General features: G+C 37.6%; 5 protein-coding genes across 5 annotated transcripts; 4 read left to right on the forward strand and 1 right to left on the reverse strand.

The window, feature by feature from the left end:
* The first annotated feature begins 904 nt into the window (after positions 1-904).
* Positions 905-2786, forward strand: LOC141621128 (anthocyanidin 3-O-glucosyltransferase 2-like). The gene has a single exon (XM_074437825.1). It carries the CDS (start codon positions 978-980, stop codon positions 2439-2441), a length of 1464 nt encoding a protein of 487 aa, XP_074293926.1. The 5' UTR covers positions 905-977; the 3' UTR covers positions 2442-2786.
* A 745-nt stretch (positions 2787-3531) lies between these two features.
* Positions 3532-5270, forward strand: LOC141621131 (anthocyanidin 3-O-glucosyltransferase 2-like). The gene has a single exon (XM_074437827.1). It carries the CDS (start codon positions 3683-3685, stop codon positions 5147-5149), a length of 1467 nt encoding a protein of 488 aa, XP_074293928.1. The 5' UTR covers positions 3532-3682; the 3' UTR covers positions 5150-5270.
* A 2314-nt stretch (positions 5271-7584) lies between these two features.
* LOC141622177 (UDP-glycosyltransferase 71A16-like) lies at positions 7585-9061 on the forward strand. Its single transcript, XM_074438235.1, has one exon. The coding sequence runs from the start codon at positions 7587-7589 to the stop codon at positions 9024-9026; it is 1440 nt and encodes a 479-aa protein (XP_074294336.1). The 5' UTR covers positions 7585-7586; the 3' UTR covers positions 9027-9061.
* Positions 9062-9773: 712 nt separating this feature from the next.
* On the forward strand, positions 9774-11564 carry LOC141622178 (anthocyanidin 3-O-glucosyltransferase 2-like). The gene has a single exon (XM_074438236.1). It carries the CDS (start codon positions 9966-9968, stop codon positions 11403-11405), a length of 1440 nt encoding a protein of 479 aa, XP_074294337.1. The 5' UTR covers positions 9774-9965; the 3' UTR covers positions 11406-11564.
* Positions 11565-13736: 2172 nt separating this feature from the next.
* Positions 13737-14274, reverse strand: LOC141621132 (uncharacterized). The gene has a single exon (XM_074437828.1). The coding sequence runs from the start codon at positions 14178-14180 to the stop codon at positions 13971-13973; it is 210 nt and encodes a 69-aa protein (XP_074293929.1). The 5' UTR covers positions 14181-14274; the 3' UTR covers positions 13737-13970.
* Between the last annotated feature and the right edge of the window lie 4324 nt (positions 14275-18598).

Here is an 18598-nt window from a genome sequence, read left to right on the forward strand (position 1 = left end):
CGCCTCCACAACTCCATCACCATCACCATTCGGATGATATTGCCGCTTTGAGCCTAACCCGCACGGTTTTGTATTTTGCCTCATTTCTAAAAGGCCTCATACTAATGAAATTGTGGGTCTCTTATAAAAGTTATAATCTAGCTAGGTAGAACTTTTCTTTTATTAATTTCAATGTGGAATTTGGGTTGGCCACCCCAACAGGAACTTCTTGAAGTGTTTCTTGATCACACGAACCAAAGAGGGAATATTATAGGGGCGGCCCCAATGGTCGAATATACTCGCTCCTATTTTAGATAAACCTCCCTATTCATGGGTGACACTAAAATTAATGAGAGGGATTAAAATAAGGTAAAGTATTATAGTGGGGTTTGGTAATTGGAGAGAGTGAAGGTATTGTGGGGTATTATTGTGGGTGAGTTGATTAAAATAAGTATTGTTGTGGGGTGAGGTGGAGTATTGTTGTGGGGTAAGGTGATTAAAATAAGTATAAAATTTTACTAAATAAGAAAATAGGGAAGATATTGTGAATAGATGAAAAACGAAAGAGGAAAGTTTATGTAGAATATGAGGGAGTATATTGTATTGTACTTTCTCCATTCAATTTCACTTTATTTCTTTCTATTTTGTACACTATTTACAAGCGAACATTTAATTTTAATTTTCTCTCAATAAAAAAGTAACAATAAGTAAAATATTTTCACGTTGGTGATCGAGTCTGTGGTTTAATGTCCGTACACAAGAATTTGGCTTTTGCGCAACAATGTTTGTCTTTGTCCCAAGACTCGTTTCCCACGCGAGCCATGATCCACGACTTCAACAAAACCACAACTTGCACTGTTGTTCTTGTATAACTAGACACTACAGTTGTGTACATGGAATTGAAGTGACCAACCAAGTTTCACTTATCGTATTTTCTTAGATTCAATTCATTCAAACCATTCAACAATTTTTTTTTTTAAAAAAAAAAAACAGATCCAATGACCAAAACGGAGCTAGTAATTGTGCCTACACCAGGGATGGGGCATTTGCTCTCGACGGTCGAGTTCGCTAAGCTCATTGTTCGAACCAACCTGAACATCTCAATTGTAGTCCTAATCTACCACATTGAAATCAACGAGTCAACCAAAATTCAATCCTACATTGACTCACAGTCACTCGAAGTCGACCCGACCCAAATCGTCTTTATTACTTTACCACCTCTCTCCAACCCACCTGATTCCTCTGACCCCAACTTTCTTGGCACCGTAATCCTGCGTCAGAATTCCCTTGTCAAGAAAGCGGTCCAGGACCGCCATTCCAAACCCGCTGCCTTCGTCCTTGATCTTATCAATGTTTCCATGATTGATATTGCTAAGGAATTACACATTCCTTCTTATATTTACTTCACTTCAGGGGCTAACTTCTTACACACCATGTTACATTTCCAAGAGATTGCGGATGAACAAGGGATTGCTGACGTCACCGGGTTGATGGATGATCCGGATAGCGTTTCGGATATACCCGGGTTTATAAACCCGGTACCTACTAAGGTTTTACCTTGGATGTTGCTTGATAAGGATGGTGTGTGGGCTTCTAAAATGATTGATCTTGCTAGAAGGTTTAGAGAAGCCAAGGGTATTCTTGTCAATTCATTTGCGGAATTAGAGTCTTCCGCTATCCATGTTTTACAAAGCCAAGAAAACGTTCCTACAATTTATCCTGTGGGGCCAATTCTATCGTTAGAGGGCCGTGGCGATTCAAAATCGTCTAATAATGATGAAGAGAGTATCATTAGTTGGTTAGACGGTCAACCGAAATCCTCTGTAGTATTCCTATGCTTCGGGAGCATGGGTTGTTTTGACACGGAACAAGTAAAGGAGATAGCGGACGGTCTAGACCGTTCGGGTCATCGTTTCTTATGGTCACTTCGAAAACCGGTCCTAGTCAGCAGAAACGGTGGTTTACCAAGTGAGCATATGATATTCGATGATGCCTTACCCGAAGGCTTTATAGACCGGACGGCTCATAAAGGGAAAATTATCCCATGGGCTCCACAAGTCGCGGTGCTAGCCCACCAAGCAATAGGCGGGTTTGTGTCGCATTGTGGTTGGAATTCGATACTTGAGAGCATTTGGTTCGGTGTCCCATTGGCTACATGGCCAATGTACGCGGAGCAACAATTAAACGCGTTTACGCTAGTTAAGGAGCTAGGATTAGCAGTGGAGATTAAAATAGATTATAGATGGGATATGAAAAAACAAAAGGGGAATTATTTGGTGAAGGCAGAGGAAGTAGAGGCTGGTGTTAGGAAGCTCATGAGCATGGACAACGAAATGAGGGCGAAAGTGAGGGAGATGAATGAGTTGAGCAGGAAAGTATTGCAAGCCAATGGCGGATCTTCTCACGAATCGTTGATTCGTTTCTTCGCAGATATCAACGAAGATATAATCCTTTCATCCTAATTATTTATTTCTCTTTGATTAAATGAGGTTGAAATGTAAACTTATTACGAAAATCTAGCGCTTATTATTTCAAACTAAAATTAGAAATTCTATGTCCGCTTCATTACATTTTGTTTATTCTCTGATTTCTAGTTGTCCTTTACAACTACTCCGTAATTTTGGAAAGTCGCTGTTTGAGACAACGGCTTGCTATGTTCTTTTAATAATTGATCCGTGTTAAGTCGATGTTCAGCACAATGACTTAGCTAAAAACCCAAGAAAAAAGCAAAAAATGATGACGTGTACCTATATTTTACAAATAAAAAAGACAGTACATAATCCATTTTCGTATTTTCTATGGGAGTATAAGCCAGGGTTATAGTTGGTAAAAAATCAATTTCAATTTTATTTGAAATAATAATTATTATTGAATTACGGAGTAGATGTGAATTTTAGGTGACCTTTTTTTTTTTCGGTAGTAAATCAAGTCCAAGCTTTGTTGATGTTGAAACAAAAAAAAATCCCCTTTTGTTATTGAAAGTGGCCGAGTGGTTATTTTAATTAGTTATTAATGTCATTTTTTATACTCTGTCAACTAGAAAATGTCATTTTTTCACAAAAAAAAAATAGAAAATATCATTTGTTTATATTCCTATGTTGAAAAGGTAAAACAATGACCCCTATAATCAAAACAACAAAATTAACATTTCCTCCAAAAAGACAAAAAATACGCTAATATATTAAGAAAAATTCTTAGATAACTTCATTTAACTATTTATCAAATACTCCCTTCGTCCCGGTCAATTGTTATCTATTTCCTTTTTGGTGTATATCACTCATTTGTTATCTATTTCTACTTTTGGTAAATTTAGGCAAGTGGACAAGTGGGGTATGTGATATGGGCAAGTGGACATGTGAGATAGCTCCTTTAGTTATCATTATTTTTCTCTTCTTTTTCTCATTTTTTTGGTCTTTGTGCCACCTGAATAGATAACAAATGACCGAGACGGAGGGAGTAAGGTTTTACAATACAATTATGGATCATCACAAAGCGAGAAAGTGTATCATGTTATCGTACATTCGCCTCATTCCTGACATCATCTACTGCCCTACCATTCATCCTTGAGAAAGAGAAACATTCCATGCAATCGTGCGCGCATCCTCCTCCCTTAAGTTTGCATACAACCACTATATATACTACGAGTATAATCTTTTCATTTATCTAATAATCCTACACACTAATTACTAATACGGGTATAATCATGAGCAATAATCCAGCTGAGCTAGTGTTTATTCCCGCCCCAGGAGTGGGCCACCTAATTTCCACCGTGCAATTAGCCAAATTGTTACTCGAAACAAATAAATCTATTTCCATTACTATCCTTGTAATAACCCTTCCAACCCATTCGTCTAAACTTAAAGCCTACATCGACTCAGAATCACGTAACAATCCGTACCCAAACCGACTCGTGTTTGTATCTCTCCCGACCCTAACTAACCCGCCGAACCCCTCTTCACCCGACTTCTTCATGACGGTCGTTGACCTACACAAGCCGATGGTCGAAGAGGTATTCAATGAGCGGGTCAAGGTCGGGTTGCCCAAGCCAATAGGGTTTGTTCTTGACATCTTTTGCACCAAATTCGCGGATATTGCCGATGAGCTACGTGTGCCTTCTTATGTTTACTGTACTTCTGGAGCTTCGTTCTTGAATTTTGTGTTTTGGGCTCAGTCATGGGCCAAGGGACATGGGCTCAATACCCGTGATTTTTCCATGAAGATTAGTGATCCGGCGGGTTCTTTTATCGTACCTGGGTTTAAAAACCCGGTTACGAGTAAAAATATTCCCGCGGTTTTTAAATATGAGTGGGGGAGTGACATGATTCTTAATTTCGGGAGGCAGTTTAGAAGAATGAAGGGTATTTTGGTCAATTCGTACGTGGAGCTTGAATCGTTTGCTTTTCAATCGTTGCATAATAGTAAGGACAAAACTATCCCACCCGTTTACCCGGTGGGTCCCATTATGGAGCTTAAAAGTGGAGGTGGGTCCCATGATAAGGATAAGGAGTCGATCACGAAGTGGCTGGATGATCAACCTGAATCCTCGGTGGTGTTCCTTTGTTTTGGGAGTATGGGAAGCTTTGGTGAGGAACAGGTTAAGGAAATAGCCAACGGTCTTGAACGATCTGGTCATCGATTTTTGTGGGCCCTTCGAAGGCCGCCAACACCTAGCAACCCTGGGGCCCCTAGCGACAACGAGACCTTCTTAGAGGCCCTTCCTGTAGGGTTTCTAGATCGCATAGCCAAGAGAGGTAAGATTATAGGGTGGGCACCACAAGTCGATGTGTTGGCCCACCGTGCAGTTGGTGGATTTGTGTCACATTGTGGATGGAACTCGACATTGGAGAGTATGTGGTTTAATGTCCCCATTGGTGCGTGGCCAATGTATGCTGAACAACAATTGAATGCCTTCGAGTTGGTTAAGGAGCTTGAACTTGCCGTGGAGATACGAATGGATTATAGTATGGATTGGATGACCGGAGAAGCCAAATTTGTAGTGAAAGCTATGGAGATTGAAGAGGGAATTAAGAAATTGATGAGTATGGATGAGAAGATGAAGGTAAATGTGAAGAACATAAGTGACAAAGCTAGAAAAGCTTTAGAAAATGGAGGATCATCTTATCATTGGTTGGGTTGTTTTATCAAAGATGTCTTGAGCAATGTCGCTTAAACATAGCTCTCGAGAACGAGCTTACCCTGCCAAAATTACTGACTGATTTTTAAATCTTTTATCACATTGCTTGTGTGCAAAGGTGTTTGGTTAACAATTGAATTGATGGAAAAAAAAGGAAAGAGGGAAGAAAATCCGACTACCATGAAAAAGGGAAATAAAGATGGAAGAAATGAGCGACTAAGAGGGAGTATTAAATAGTCCCTATAAGTCTCTCATTTCTTCCCTATTTCCTTTTTCATTCAAGTCAACTTTTATTCCATCTTTCCCTTTTTGGATGTGAGCTTAGTGTTTTGTGTGGTTCAAATTTAATTGCATGCATGTGGGGTTGCGTGTTTTGTGTGATCCAAATTCATTTTCTTAAATCTTGTGCACAAAAAAAAAGGGAAGAAATGAGAAACTCGCAGGGAGTGTATATAACTGAAACCTAGTGATATATACTAAGAACTTATTTTCTCATTTATTTCCTTAAATACAACCCATTAAGAACATTCGAGCGACTTAATAGAATTCATCTTTTACAATATACTAAGATTTAATGATTATCATTTATCGCTTTCTTATTGGAGAGTAAATCACAGTAGGTCTTCCAATGTTGTCAGGATCGGGATTCTACTTTGAATCGAAGAGGGGTGGTAGGATCGAATCGCAGGATCGAATCGTAGGATCGTAAGATCCTACAAATAGCTTGGATAAACAAGTTTATGTAAACAATTTGGTATAATTTGTGTTGTATAATGTTAAAAGTTTATTTAATGACATGAAAGTCTTAATAATCATATAAGTATATTACATATACCTTTAATTTAGAATTGTAAGTATAGAAGAACAACCACCTCACAAATTTGTAATACAAATAAACATTTTACGATCCCACCATCAATCCTACACGATCTTGTACGATCCTATGCGATCTTACCTGATCCTGACCGATCATGTACCGATCCTACCACCAAAACGATCCTACGAGGATTTGAATCGTTTTCCACTTTTTGGATCGTAGGATCGTACAATCCTACGATCCGAATCGCGATTTTAGCAAGTCTTCTTATATATATTTTATTTGACCCGTTACAAATTTGTAACTAATATTGTCAGTCACAAATTTCTGAAATTTGTGTCTTATTTTATCAACTGCGTGTCAAACCGGTCCATTTTCTCTCCATTTCCCAAAAAGAAATGGAGAGGCAAGTTTCTATCAATGGTCCGGATTGTATTTTAGCAAAATTTAACGATTCTAAATTTACGCATAAAAATAAAGAAAAAATAGAAGTGAAATGGAAATTTATTATTTATAGAAATTATATAAGAGAAAATGGAAAGAAAGAATTAGGAGAATCCATTTTAGTGCCAAACTGCCAATCAATACAGAGCAGATCCTCTGTCCCATTTTATGTCTCATCTTGTGTGCCATCACCTCTCCTAATGACACATTAGCACTTTGATATACTCCCTCCTATTCCGAATAAGTGTCCCATTTGGACAATGACACGAAAATTAAGGAATATAGTTAAAATAATGGAAAGTATTGTATAGGGGTAAGAATATATGAGTTAAATAATGAAAAGTATTGAATATGATGGGTTATGGGTGGTTGGGGTGGTAAATAAAAAAAAGAGCTAAGGGTAGGAAAGTAAAAACCATGTCCAAATATGGCAAATGAGACAGTTATGTGAATAGACGGAAATAGCAAATGGGACAGTTATTTAGAATAGAAGGGAGTATAATATTACCATTTTTATTATTTCAAGTGTGATGTGTCAAGATTTTAAAGGAATGGGACACGAGATGAGACATAAAAGTAAAAAAAGGTGATCTTTACTGCAATCAATAGTGGGTAACATGAACGGAACTACTACGCACTACGCAAGTGGCTATTGTCCTTTTTCGCCAAATAACTATACTTTCAAAGCGTCTTGTTTGTGACGGGCTAATCCCGTCACAAACTGAAGACTTCTCACAAAAAAGGAGAGGGGACAAGGTAAGGCACCCTCTATGTGCTTCCCACTCACCTCTCAATGGCTATTTTGTGAGAGGAAACGGTATCCGTCACAAGCTTGTGACGAATATCGCCCGTCTTCAATGAGATTTTGTGCTATCCTTTAACAAACCACAACTTGCACCTTTCCATTATCTAACATACTATTTTCCATAGTACTATCAGCCTACTTATGATAGGCAAATGACCAAGTTTCATTAAATCACCTTTCCAAAAACAATTCAAATTACAATTGGTCTCCCTTGTGACGGGTTACCATTTGTGGCGGATATTTTGTGAGATAAAATGGTAACAAAATGGGTTAGTGGAGAAAGGAGACCACATGAATAGTGTTGCAGAGAGAAAAAAAGTGGGTACATTGTGAGGTAAAGTGGTATCCGTCACAAGCTTGTGACGGATATGTCATGTCTTCAATATGAGAATTTGTGTTCAAATTAAATGACAAAAACTGAGCTAATATTTGTGCCTACACCGGCGATGGGCCATTTGCTCTCAACAGTTGAGTTCGCTAAACTCATTGTTCGAACTAACCCTAACATTTCAATTATATTCCTAATTTACCACTTTGTTATCAACGAACCTACACAAATTAACTCTTACATTGAGTCCCAGTCACGTGAACTCGACCCTGACCAAATCGACTTCATTACTCTACCACCCCTCTCAAACCCACCTGATCCCGCCCTTTACCTAACTTTCATCCACCTCCAAAATCCTTTAATCAGGAAAGCGGTCCAAGACCGTCCATCAAAACCGGCCGCATTTGTCCTCGACCTTATGAATGCATCCATGATTGATATTGCTAACGAGTTACGCATCCCTTCTTATATTTACTTCACTGCTGGTGCTAACTTGTTACACACCATGTTACATTTCCAAGAGGTTGCGGATGAACAAGGAATTGTTGACGTCACCTTGTTAACGGATGACCCGGAAAGCGAGCTGGATCTACCCGGGTTTACGAACCCGGTACCTAATAAGGTCTTGCCTTCGGTGTTTATTGATAAGGACAGTATTTGGCCTAAAAAAATCATTGATCACGTAAGAAGATTTAGAGAAGCCAAGGGTATTCTTGTCAATTCATTTACGGAATTGGGAGCTAACACCATCGATGTCTTACAAAGACAAGAACACGTTCCTACAATTTATCCTGTTGGGCCGATTTTATCGTTAGACGATTCTAAACCGTCTAATGATGAAGAGTTTATAGTAAATTGGTTAGACGGTCAGCCAAAGGCTTCAGTAGTGTTCTTATGCTTCGGGAGCATGGGATTTTTTAATGCGGAACAAGTGAAGGAAATAGCAGAGGGCCTAGACCGGTCTGGTTATCGGTTCATATGGTCACTTAGAAAACCGGCAGAAGTTGGTACAGTTGCCGGTTTACCAAGTGAGCATATGATATTCGATGAGGCCTTGCCCGACGGCTTTATAGACCGGACGGGCCATAAAGGGAAAATAATCCCATGGGCTCCCCAAGTAGTGGTCCTAGCCCACCAAGCAATAGGTGGGTTTGTGTCACATTGTGGGTGGAACTCGATACTAGAGAGTATATGGTTCGGGGTCCCATTGGCTACATGGCCTATGTACTCGGAGCAACAATTGAACGCGTTTACGCTAGTTAAGGAGTTAGGATTATCAGTGGAGATAAAAATGGATTATAGATGGGATTTGAGGAAACAAAAGGGGAATTATTTGGTGAAGGCAAAGGAAGTAGAGATTGGTGTTAAGAAAGTCATGAATATGGACGAAAAAATGAAGAGTAAAGTGCATGAGATGAGTCAAAAGAGTAGGAAAGTTTTGCAAGCCAATGACGGATCTTCGCACGATTCCTTGACTCGTTTCATCGCAGAAATTAACCAAGATACTCGTTTATCTTGATTTGTGTTAATTATTGAATGTACTCAGTTGTTTTCACTTTCTAATAAAATAAATTATCACTCGTAGAATTTTTACCCACTTGATTATTAATTATTAGACTTATTTTATACATTATGTTTCTTTTTATAAAGCGTCTTGCTTATGACGGGCTAATTCCGTCACAAGCTGAAGACCTCCCTCACAAAAAAGGAAAGGGGACAAGGTGGAGCACCCCCATGTGCTTCCCCACTCTCCTCTCATGGGTATTTTGTGAGAGGAACCGGTATCCGTCGTCACAAGCTTGTGACGGATATCGTCGTCTTCAATGAGATATTGTGTTCTTTTTATCATCGTCATCCTTTTACGATTTACTTTTCCATCTGTATATTTATAAACGACGGTGTAAGCCTTTATCTTCTACTCCGTAGTTAATGACATGTCTTATACATAATTAACCAAAAATGGTTTTTAGAGCAACTCTTAATAATAATGTATCATTTTTTAGTTTTTTAAGAAACGACCTTATTGGAGATATTAGAATGATGATATATGACAAAACTATGTACCCAAATTCAAAAATAATCACAAATGCCCCAAGTTCGTTGTCTAACCAATCAATCAATAATATTTTAATTTCGGAAGATATTTGTAAGACGACATTAGGTGCGGGATACCACCAGCACCAGCCCACATATATGGACCATGAAAAGCTACACTTGATCCCCAAGACTACTAACTTCCGCACAAATGCACAATGCTAGCCTTGATCCCCAAGACTACTTCCGTACGTAAGCCATGACTTCAACAAACCACCACATCTGCTAACCCTTATATATACCGGTATATACCACACTCTAGAACTCCAAATCTACAATACTCTTATCTTCTTGGTTTCGAAATATTTAACATACGTTTGTCAAAAAAAAAAAAAAAAAAAAAAAAAAAAAATTAACATATCCAATGGCCAACACTGAGCTAGTAATTGTCCCAACACCAGGGATGGGACATTTACTCTCAATAGTCGAGTTTGCGAAGCTCATTGTCCAAACTAACCCGAATATCTCAATCGTAGTCCTAATCTACCACGTTACACTCATCGAACCCAAAAAAATTGAATCCTACATTGAGTCCCAATCACGTGAACTCGACTCAAACCAAATCGAATTCATTACTCTACCACCTCCCTCAAACCCACCCGACCCTACCGACCCGGCATTCTACGGTAATGTAATCCAACTCCAACATCCACTAGTTAAAAAAGCGGTCCAGGACCGTCAATCCAAACCCGCTGCATTCATTCTCGACCTTATGAATGCTTCCATGATTGATGTCGCAAACGAGTTAGACATCCCTTCTTATATTTACTTCACCTCCGGGGCTAACTTCTTAGACGCCATGTTACATTTCCAACGGATTGCGGATGAACAAGGGATTGGTAGCGTCACCGGGTTGATGGATGATCCGGAAAGTGTTTCGGATTTACCCGGGTTTATGAACCCGGTTCCTGCTAAGGTCTTGCCTTGGCTGTTAGTTGAGAAGGACAGTGTTTGGCCTCCATTATTCTTTGATATTGCTAGAAAGTATAGAGAAGCTAAGGGTATTTTCGTCAATTCATTTACAGAGTTGGAGTCTTTCACTATTCAAGCTTTTCAAAACCAAGATAATGTTCCTCCAATTTATCCCGTGGGCCCTCTATTATCGCTAGAGAGCCATGGCGATTCTAAATCGTCTAATGATGAGGACGACATTATTAATTGGTTAGACGGTCAACCAAAATCCTCGGTAGTGTTCCTATGCTTCGGGAGCATGGGGTCCTTTGATGCGGAACAAGTAAAGGAGATAGCAGACGGTTTAGATCGGTCAGGTCATCGGTTTTTGTGGTCGCTTCGAAAACCAGTCGAGATTGGGACATTCGGTCTTGCACCAAGTGAGAACATGATATTCGAGGATGCCTTACCCGAAGGCTTTATAGACCGGACGGCCCATAGAGGGAAAATAATTCCATGGGCTCCCCAAACCGCGGTTCTGGCCCACCAAGCAATAGGCGGGTTTGTGTCACACTGTGGGTGGAACTCGATACTTGAGAGTATTTGGTTCGGAGTCCCACTAGGTGCATGGCCGATGTACTCGGAACAACAATTAAACGCGTTTACGCTAGTTAAGGAACTAGGATTAGCAGTGGAGATTAAGTTAGATTATCGATGGAATTTTAAGAAAGCGAATTGTTTGGTGAAAGCAGAGGAAGTCGAGACTGGTGTTAGGAAGCTTATGAATATGGACGACGACATGAGGGGGAAAGTGAGGGAGATGAGTGAGTTGAGTCGGAAAGTTTTGCAAACCGATGATGGATCTTCTCGGGTTTGGTTGACCCGATTCATTGCAGAGATCACTGAACAGTGAAGATATTAATTATCTTGACCTTTTCATTAATGAAGCCATGAAAGTAGTTATTTTCATTTTCTTACAAGATTTTCGGAATCTTTTTCTATTATTTTTATGTACTAATGTACTCAAATGAGTTGAATAATGTTTTTAATAAGTTGAATAATGTTTTTCCAATGAGATATTTTGCCGATTTTTTTTTCTTTAAAAAGGGAGTACAAAAGAATATGAGTATTGTATAATCCCGGAGTATATTTACTAGACACACAAAGATCAACAATGCATCAACTTGAGGTGATAATTCCTACCCACCTGCACACTTGTATTAGATTAATAAGATGTTTAGGATAAGAACATCATAAATCTAAATATCTAACATAATAATTTGATGCATAATCTTGCTTTTATCAGGAAAATAACATTAGTTCAGAATTATATTTAGACCGTTTCCAACAAACTAAAAATGATTAATTCATGCATTGATCGAGATCACGTGGAGAACTGAAAATAAAATTCATCATGTAGAATAAAGCACGTTAATTTCCAAAAATCTGATTTTGAATTTTTATCATTAAAGAAAGTTCTTCAAATTTGTTCCCTTGTGCTTAGGCTCAACAAATGATTTGCTATCATCTGTAATTCCAAACAAAAATGCTGATTCCTTAGCACAAAAGACCGAACAATAGTTCTCAATTGATAATGAGTTTTTTTATTCATTTCATACCGTTCCACTAAAGCCCACAACAAAGCCACGTAGCGTTCTTTCTCGAAATTGACATTAAGTCACGGAATTGTGAACCCTCCATTGTAGCTAGTTTTACACTTTAATTTCATCATTAAAGTAAAACTAACTCCAATGGAGAGTTCACAATTACACGGCTTAATGTCATTTGTCTAGGGCTTCAGTGAAACGTATGACGTGGATACAAACTCATTTTCAATTGGGAATAATCGTTTGGTGCGTTGTGCCGAGGAAGCATCATTTTTGCTTGGAATTAAAGACGCTATTAAATCTTTTACGACAACCGGTATTTTTGCTTTACCCATTAGAGTAATCAAGACTATAGTACCAGCACTGATAGAGTTTAGAGAAAATATAAGAAAACGATTTTTATCATTGAGAGTTGGATGATAAACATTGATGTGAAATGTACATTATATACTTGAGGTGTAAAGCTAATTCTATCCTAAACCTAGCACATTAGCCGTAATACATGGCTCTAAATTAGGAATGAAATCACCTAATAATATTTGACTAAATCAAAAGATTACTAATTAGCTAACTAATTACAAAACATTAGCCGAGTAATCCTCCTAAGATCAAGGCATTAATGACTAAATATATGCTAAAATATATTTACCAAAAATACAAATAAAAGAATATATCCTAGGATATTCTAATAATTACAAATTACAAATGCTATAACAAGAAGATTTTATTGATACTATACATTGAAGATAATATCTTAAGTAGTACTTCTCATTGTAAAATCGTCAACTACGTGTATAATTTAGTAAAATCCGTGTATGAAATAAAAAATCGTAAAATCAAACTTGAACAACTTGTCTTTCGATTAATCTGAATGACGTATTTATTATACAACTTCATATATACAAACGGGCTTAAATTAAACTTATTATATTATCCTCTTTCGATCCTGGTCAATAGTACAATGTAGTCCACTTGTTTTACCATTTATCCTGCCATGATGTGCCCATACTATTAACGGATATCCCTTATCCCTCACAAAGTTACACTTAGGGGTCGTTTGGTTGCCCACTAAATTACACAGGAACTTTAATTCATGTGAATTGCAAAATGGGTAGGTTGTTTGGTTACCCCAATTCACATGAATTGAAACTTCCCATGAATTCCAATTCCTCCATAATGGAGGAAGTTGCTTACCTAGATCCCTCTAGGTAAGTGGGAATGCCTACATGAATTACAATGCCTACATGTAACCAAACAACATTTTCTAATTCACATGAATTCTAAAATCATGTGATATGACACTTCATAGGCATTGTAAGTTCCCGTATGTAACCAAACGACTCCTTAATAATCTGCTAAAAAAATACTCGTACAGACGTACATCATTCATTCATGAACTGAATTTACTTCGACAGAAAACAATGATAATAGAAGAGGATACAGAAATTCGGGTGTTAAATGAAATATCTTCAATGATATTTCACGTACTCCAAACTCCGTCCTCGATCACATTCCCATTCGCGACTAACTTCAGTCGCCCGATTTTTTATTCAGTCGCTAATTTGGCGACTATTTTCATCAGTCGCCATTTTAAGTCGCCCGAAACAGGAATTCTTGTAGTGGCAAATTCAGTCGGATGATAATAGATTTTAGATTAATGGTCAATTGTTACAGTAAAGTTGGTACTTGATATATTTGTAGCTCTTTAATCAAACTACCTAATGAAAAAGGTGCATTACATCATCAAATCCCTACATTCAGGAGTTTAAGATGCACAACTTCCTTGAATTTAAATTAAACCGAAACACAAGAAGAATAAAATGAAACGCGAAAATCTCAGCAATGAAATGCTTGAAGGACTGCAACAAGGACTACTTGGTGTAGATATGAACGCCAACAGCAATCAATAAAATGGTGATGAGACAGAAGTAAATGACAGTATGGACTAAAATCGACACGCCACTAGTCTGCATGTTTCCGAACTCAATCACCCTGTTCTTCCCGGGCAGCTGGAAGAGCAATCCAGGCGTCAACAGGATGAACAAAACCAACGTCATTATCACCGGGCCCCAATCTGCCATTTTTATCTCTTCTGGTTGATATATTGTTGAAAGGATGAATAGTAGTCGGGAGGTCGGAAAGAAGTATTCGGACCGCCATTATATAGAAATGCTGGTAGACAAGTACAGGTGAGTGTTCAGACAAAAGGAAGTGTTGAGTTTATGGATTCAAGTACCTAAGAGGGGGAGGGGGTGAATTAGGTACCCTTTTTAAAATTTTAACTTCAACTTTATTGGATTAAAGTAAGTTAAGTGAACAAAAGAGATTTGAGGATACTTTGAATAATATTGAAAGATTGAACAAGTATCACAATGAATGTTTGCTGAAGTATGAAAGCAACAATTGTTCTGACTGTATCTATTTGTCTCAGTTTGTGGAGTATTACTGCAGACCAAATACGACAGTATGGTGAACTGTTACTTCTAAGTTTAAGCGAAACAAAACAAACAAAGTTACAATGAATGTTTGCTGAAGTATGAAAGCAACAATCGTTAATCTATCTATTTGTCTCGGTTGTGGAGTATTATCATGAGACCAAATACGACGGATGGTGAATCACATTTACTTCTAAGTTTAAGCGAAACAAAACAAACAAACAAAGTAAATAAGCAAATGGAAATAAAGAGATAAACAATGAACACGAGATTTTTGAATTGGTTCGGCAAGAAACTCAAGTGCCTACGTCCAATCTACTTTTTATTACTTTCCTTTAGTGATCTACTCCGAAAACTAAAAGACCCTTGTAATAAAAGACGCCAACCTACTCCGGTTGCAAAGCTAGTACAAGAACTACTCCGTTCTATGACAAGCTAACTCGCAATCTACTCCGATTGCCAAGAGTTAAAGGACTACTCCGTCCTAGAACTCAATACGCACAACCTACTCCGGTTGCCAACTCACAACCTACTCCGGTTGTCAAGAGTATAAGACTACTCCGTCCTAAACTCTTCTAACACACTTAAAATGTAAAGGATCAAGTTTCCACTAACACATTCTTAACAAAGAATAGAGGTGGACAACTTTTACAAGATCAACACTTTTAAGCAAGAGAGTTTAGTATAGAGAAGCAACAGTGGCCACGACTGTAGAAACTGAAAGACACTTGAAGACTTTTAAAGGATTTTGCAAACAAACACAATTTTAAAGCTTTGAAAATGATTTGCAAAGTTGGAAGAATTAATTCAGAAAAGTCTTGAGAGATAATGAAGGAGGGACTCGGTATTTATAGAGGAGGTGAGTGAAGGGGGTTGCTAGGGTTTTGAAGGGTCAAAGGCTTTGCATGTGAGGAGCAATAGTAGCCACCCAAACACTTGCACCAAAGAGGATTCTTTTGCAAAGGTGAGAATAGAGAAAGAAGGTTTGAAAGATAACCTTAAATGCTCATGTAATTTCAGAAAACAAAGGATGTGAGACAAGTCACACAAAGACAAGTTAACACCAATATGGCAAAAAGCAACTTTTGTTTTCTTAAAAACCAAGGGATTGAATTTGCACAAAGAGGAAACATTTTGAATAATTCAAACCACTCTTTATTGGATACTACCTCCTTAATAAAAATCTGATTTTTATCTTTGTAAAATGATAATCACGTGAAAGCATTTGAAAGATAAAAGGGACTTCAAGTTTCTCGAGTTGTGGCATAATCCAAACAAATTGTTTTTTGCGTGTAAAAGCAACAATCGTGCGGACTGCTTTCTATTACTCTAGTATACTTAACTTTCTCGCTTGTACATTAGATGACACACGACTAATTACAATGGATGATTAACAACTTCAACACTTCTTAATCCAAGCTTGATTACATCATTAATCCTGAAAAGGTAAACTAAGAATACACAAATCAAATGGGCATGTTATCATCAACATAAGGAACCCAACAAATTCCCCCTTTGATGATGACAAGCCCCAAACGAATGTATAAGCAATGTAAACACCTTAATTCAAGAGTTTTAACAAGTAAGATCAAATGATAGAGAAGGGACAATATTACCTTACCAAGGGCAAAAGCTAGAATCAAACTATCAAGACAATTTTACATTGCCCCAAACAAGAATCAAGCTAAGAAGGTTAGACAAGCCATTAGTTTAATTAATAAGCAAAGAGATTCAAAGCATGAGTTTACCTTTTCCCCCTCTTGACATCATCAAAAGGATAGGGATGTCACAAGCATTAGAGTGCAGATTTTTCACAAGAAAACACAAAAAGACACATGGAAGTGTGACAAGGTAACAAGGTCAACATTAACAAGGATTAAGCATAAGTTAATCAAAGTTCAACAAAGCTAAATAGAGTTTAAAGTACACCACCAATTGTTCAAAATAACAAGTAATAAAACATAGTCTTAGAAAGGCACAACCAAGGGTGGAACAAAAGGTGTAAGGCAAAAGACAAGTTTAGGGTGCAGAAGTTTGGTCATCATTTTTGAGGATAATGAAGAGGATTGAAAAAAGGTTGAGGTTTGACAATGAAGTTCGGAGTCACAGTCATCTCTACTGTTGCATTGGACTTTGTATATTGAAACCACCAAGGTATGCACCAAATAAGTTCTCAACATTTGATGAAAGAACATCAACTTCTCATATTATCCTTAGTACACGACATGTGATGGGGGATCATCAACTTCTTATATTTTGCTCTCATTTCATGAAGATTCTTGACAAAAATTGATCTTGACCATAGCAACAGTGGCATACACTGTGACTTCCTTTCTACTTTGACCTTTGAGCATAGCAACAGTCGTATACACTGTTGCTTTCCTTTCTACTTCCCCCAATTTTCGCCTTACTACTTTCTTCAAGAAATTCATCCTCAATGCTTCTATATGTTTTCCAATAATTACAATCACTTTGACATTTCGCATATTGCCTTCCCATTTTTTTTTTTTTTTTTTTTTTTTTTTTTTTTTTTTTTTTAACCAACTTCGATTTCCAATTTCATCTATCTCCGTTTTTCTAACCAACTTCAATTTTCAATTTCATCTATCTTTGTTTTTCTAACCAACTTTCCAATCATCTCTTGATGCATATGTAGAACAAGTAGTTGTTTGGTTCTTTGTTTCACATAGACCTTTGCAACATAAGTGAATTGAATGTGAAGGGGTGGGGTCTTTGGGTATTGAAAATGAGAGATTTTAAGCAATTTGAAGAGTATAGGAGACATCCATTTGAAAGTGGTTGAAAGGGTTAGTATACGGATTGAAGGATGTTTTGACCATGGTGGGTTAGGATAGGTGAGATATGAGGGAGTTGGATTTGGGAGATGGAAGGTTAGTGGGTTTAGGTAGTTTGGACGGGTAGGTGTAGATGGTGGGTTGTTAAATGATGTTTAATGGCCCATTAAATGATGTAGGAGAGGTGGTTGGCCCGACTTAAACAAATTCAATTACTCGAAATAAAAACGCAAGGTAGCATATAATAAACGTAAATTTAGATATGAGGTTGAGTGATTACCGACTCACAAATACGGTGTCAATTTTTGGTCTAATCATGAATTCAATGCACTTAGAACACTTAATAACATATATCCAAATTTAATTTAATCAATTAAGGAATTGTGTAAAATTCACACAAAAATCACATGCTATTAATTAACCCAATTTCTAATCTAAATTTCTCAAAATGTTCTCTTGCAAGTGGTTTAGTAAAAATATCGGCAATTTGATTTTCGGTCTTGCAAAAGATAAGTTTAACATGTCCTTTTTCCACATGATCACGAATAAAATGGTGACGAATATCAATATGCTTGGTTTTAGAGTGTTGAATAGGATTTTTTGAAATATTTATTGCACTCGTATTATCACACATTAAAGGAATGGAGTCAAAAATAATACCAAAATCCAAGAGTTGTTGTTTTACCCAAAGGAGTTGAGAACAACAATGTGCCGCACTAACGTACTCACTTTCGGCCGTAGAAAGAGCTACCGTGTTTTGTTTCTTTGAGGCCCAAGAAATCAAGCAAGGACCCAAGAACGTTGCAATTCCGGAGGTACTCTTTCTATCTACCGTGCACCCCGCATAGTCCGCATCCGAAAAGCCTATAAGATCAAAAGGACAATATAAGGGGTACCATAGGTAAAGATTTTGTGTTCCAATCAAATACCGAAGAATTCGTTTAACGGCTTTGAAATGTGATTCTTTCGGATTTGCTTGGAATCTAGCACATAAGCATACACTAAAGAGGATGTCGGGACGACTTGCGGTCAAGTAGAGAAGTGAGCCTATCATACCTCTATACACCTTATCACTAACATTCTTACCGAGTTCATCTTTGTCCAATTTGGACCCGGCTACCATAGGTGTATCATGAGGCTTACCATTAGTCATCCCAAATTTCTTAAGCATTTCTTTGATGTACTTTTGTTGATGGATCATGATTCCATCCTTTGATTGCTTAATTTGGAGCCCAAGGAAAAATCCTAGCTCACCCATCATGCTCATTT

The sequence above is a fragment of the Silene latifolia genome, chromosome X (assembly GCF_048544455.1).
Source record: "Silene latifolia isolate original U9 population chromosome X, ASM4854445v1, whole genome shotgun sequence".
Classification (NCBI taxonomy): Eukaryota; Viridiplantae; Streptophyta; class Magnoliopsida; order Caryophyllales; family Caryophyllaceae; genus Silene; species Silene latifolia.

Bases quoted from the DNA above. Each gene is read 5' to 3' on its own strand.
- LOC141621128 (XM_074437825.1), top strand. From the start codon at position 978: ATGACCAAAACGGAGCTAGTAATTGTGCCTACACCAGGGATGGGGCAT.
- LOC141621131 (XM_074437827.1), top strand. From the start codon at position 3,683: ATGAGCAATAATCCAGCTGAGCTAGTGTTTATTCCCGCCCCAGGAGTG.
- LOC141622177 (XM_074438235.1), top strand. From the start codon at position 7,587: ATGACAAAAACTGAGCTAATATTTGTGCCTACACCGGCGATGGGCCAT.
- LOC141622178 (XM_074438236.1), top strand. From the start codon at position 9,966: ATGGCCAACACTGAGCTAGTAATTGTCCCAACACCAGGGATGGGACAT.
- LOC141621132 (XM_074437828.1), bottom strand. From the start codon at position 14,180: ATGGCAGATTGGGGCCCGGTGATAATGACGTTGGTTTTGTTCATCCTG.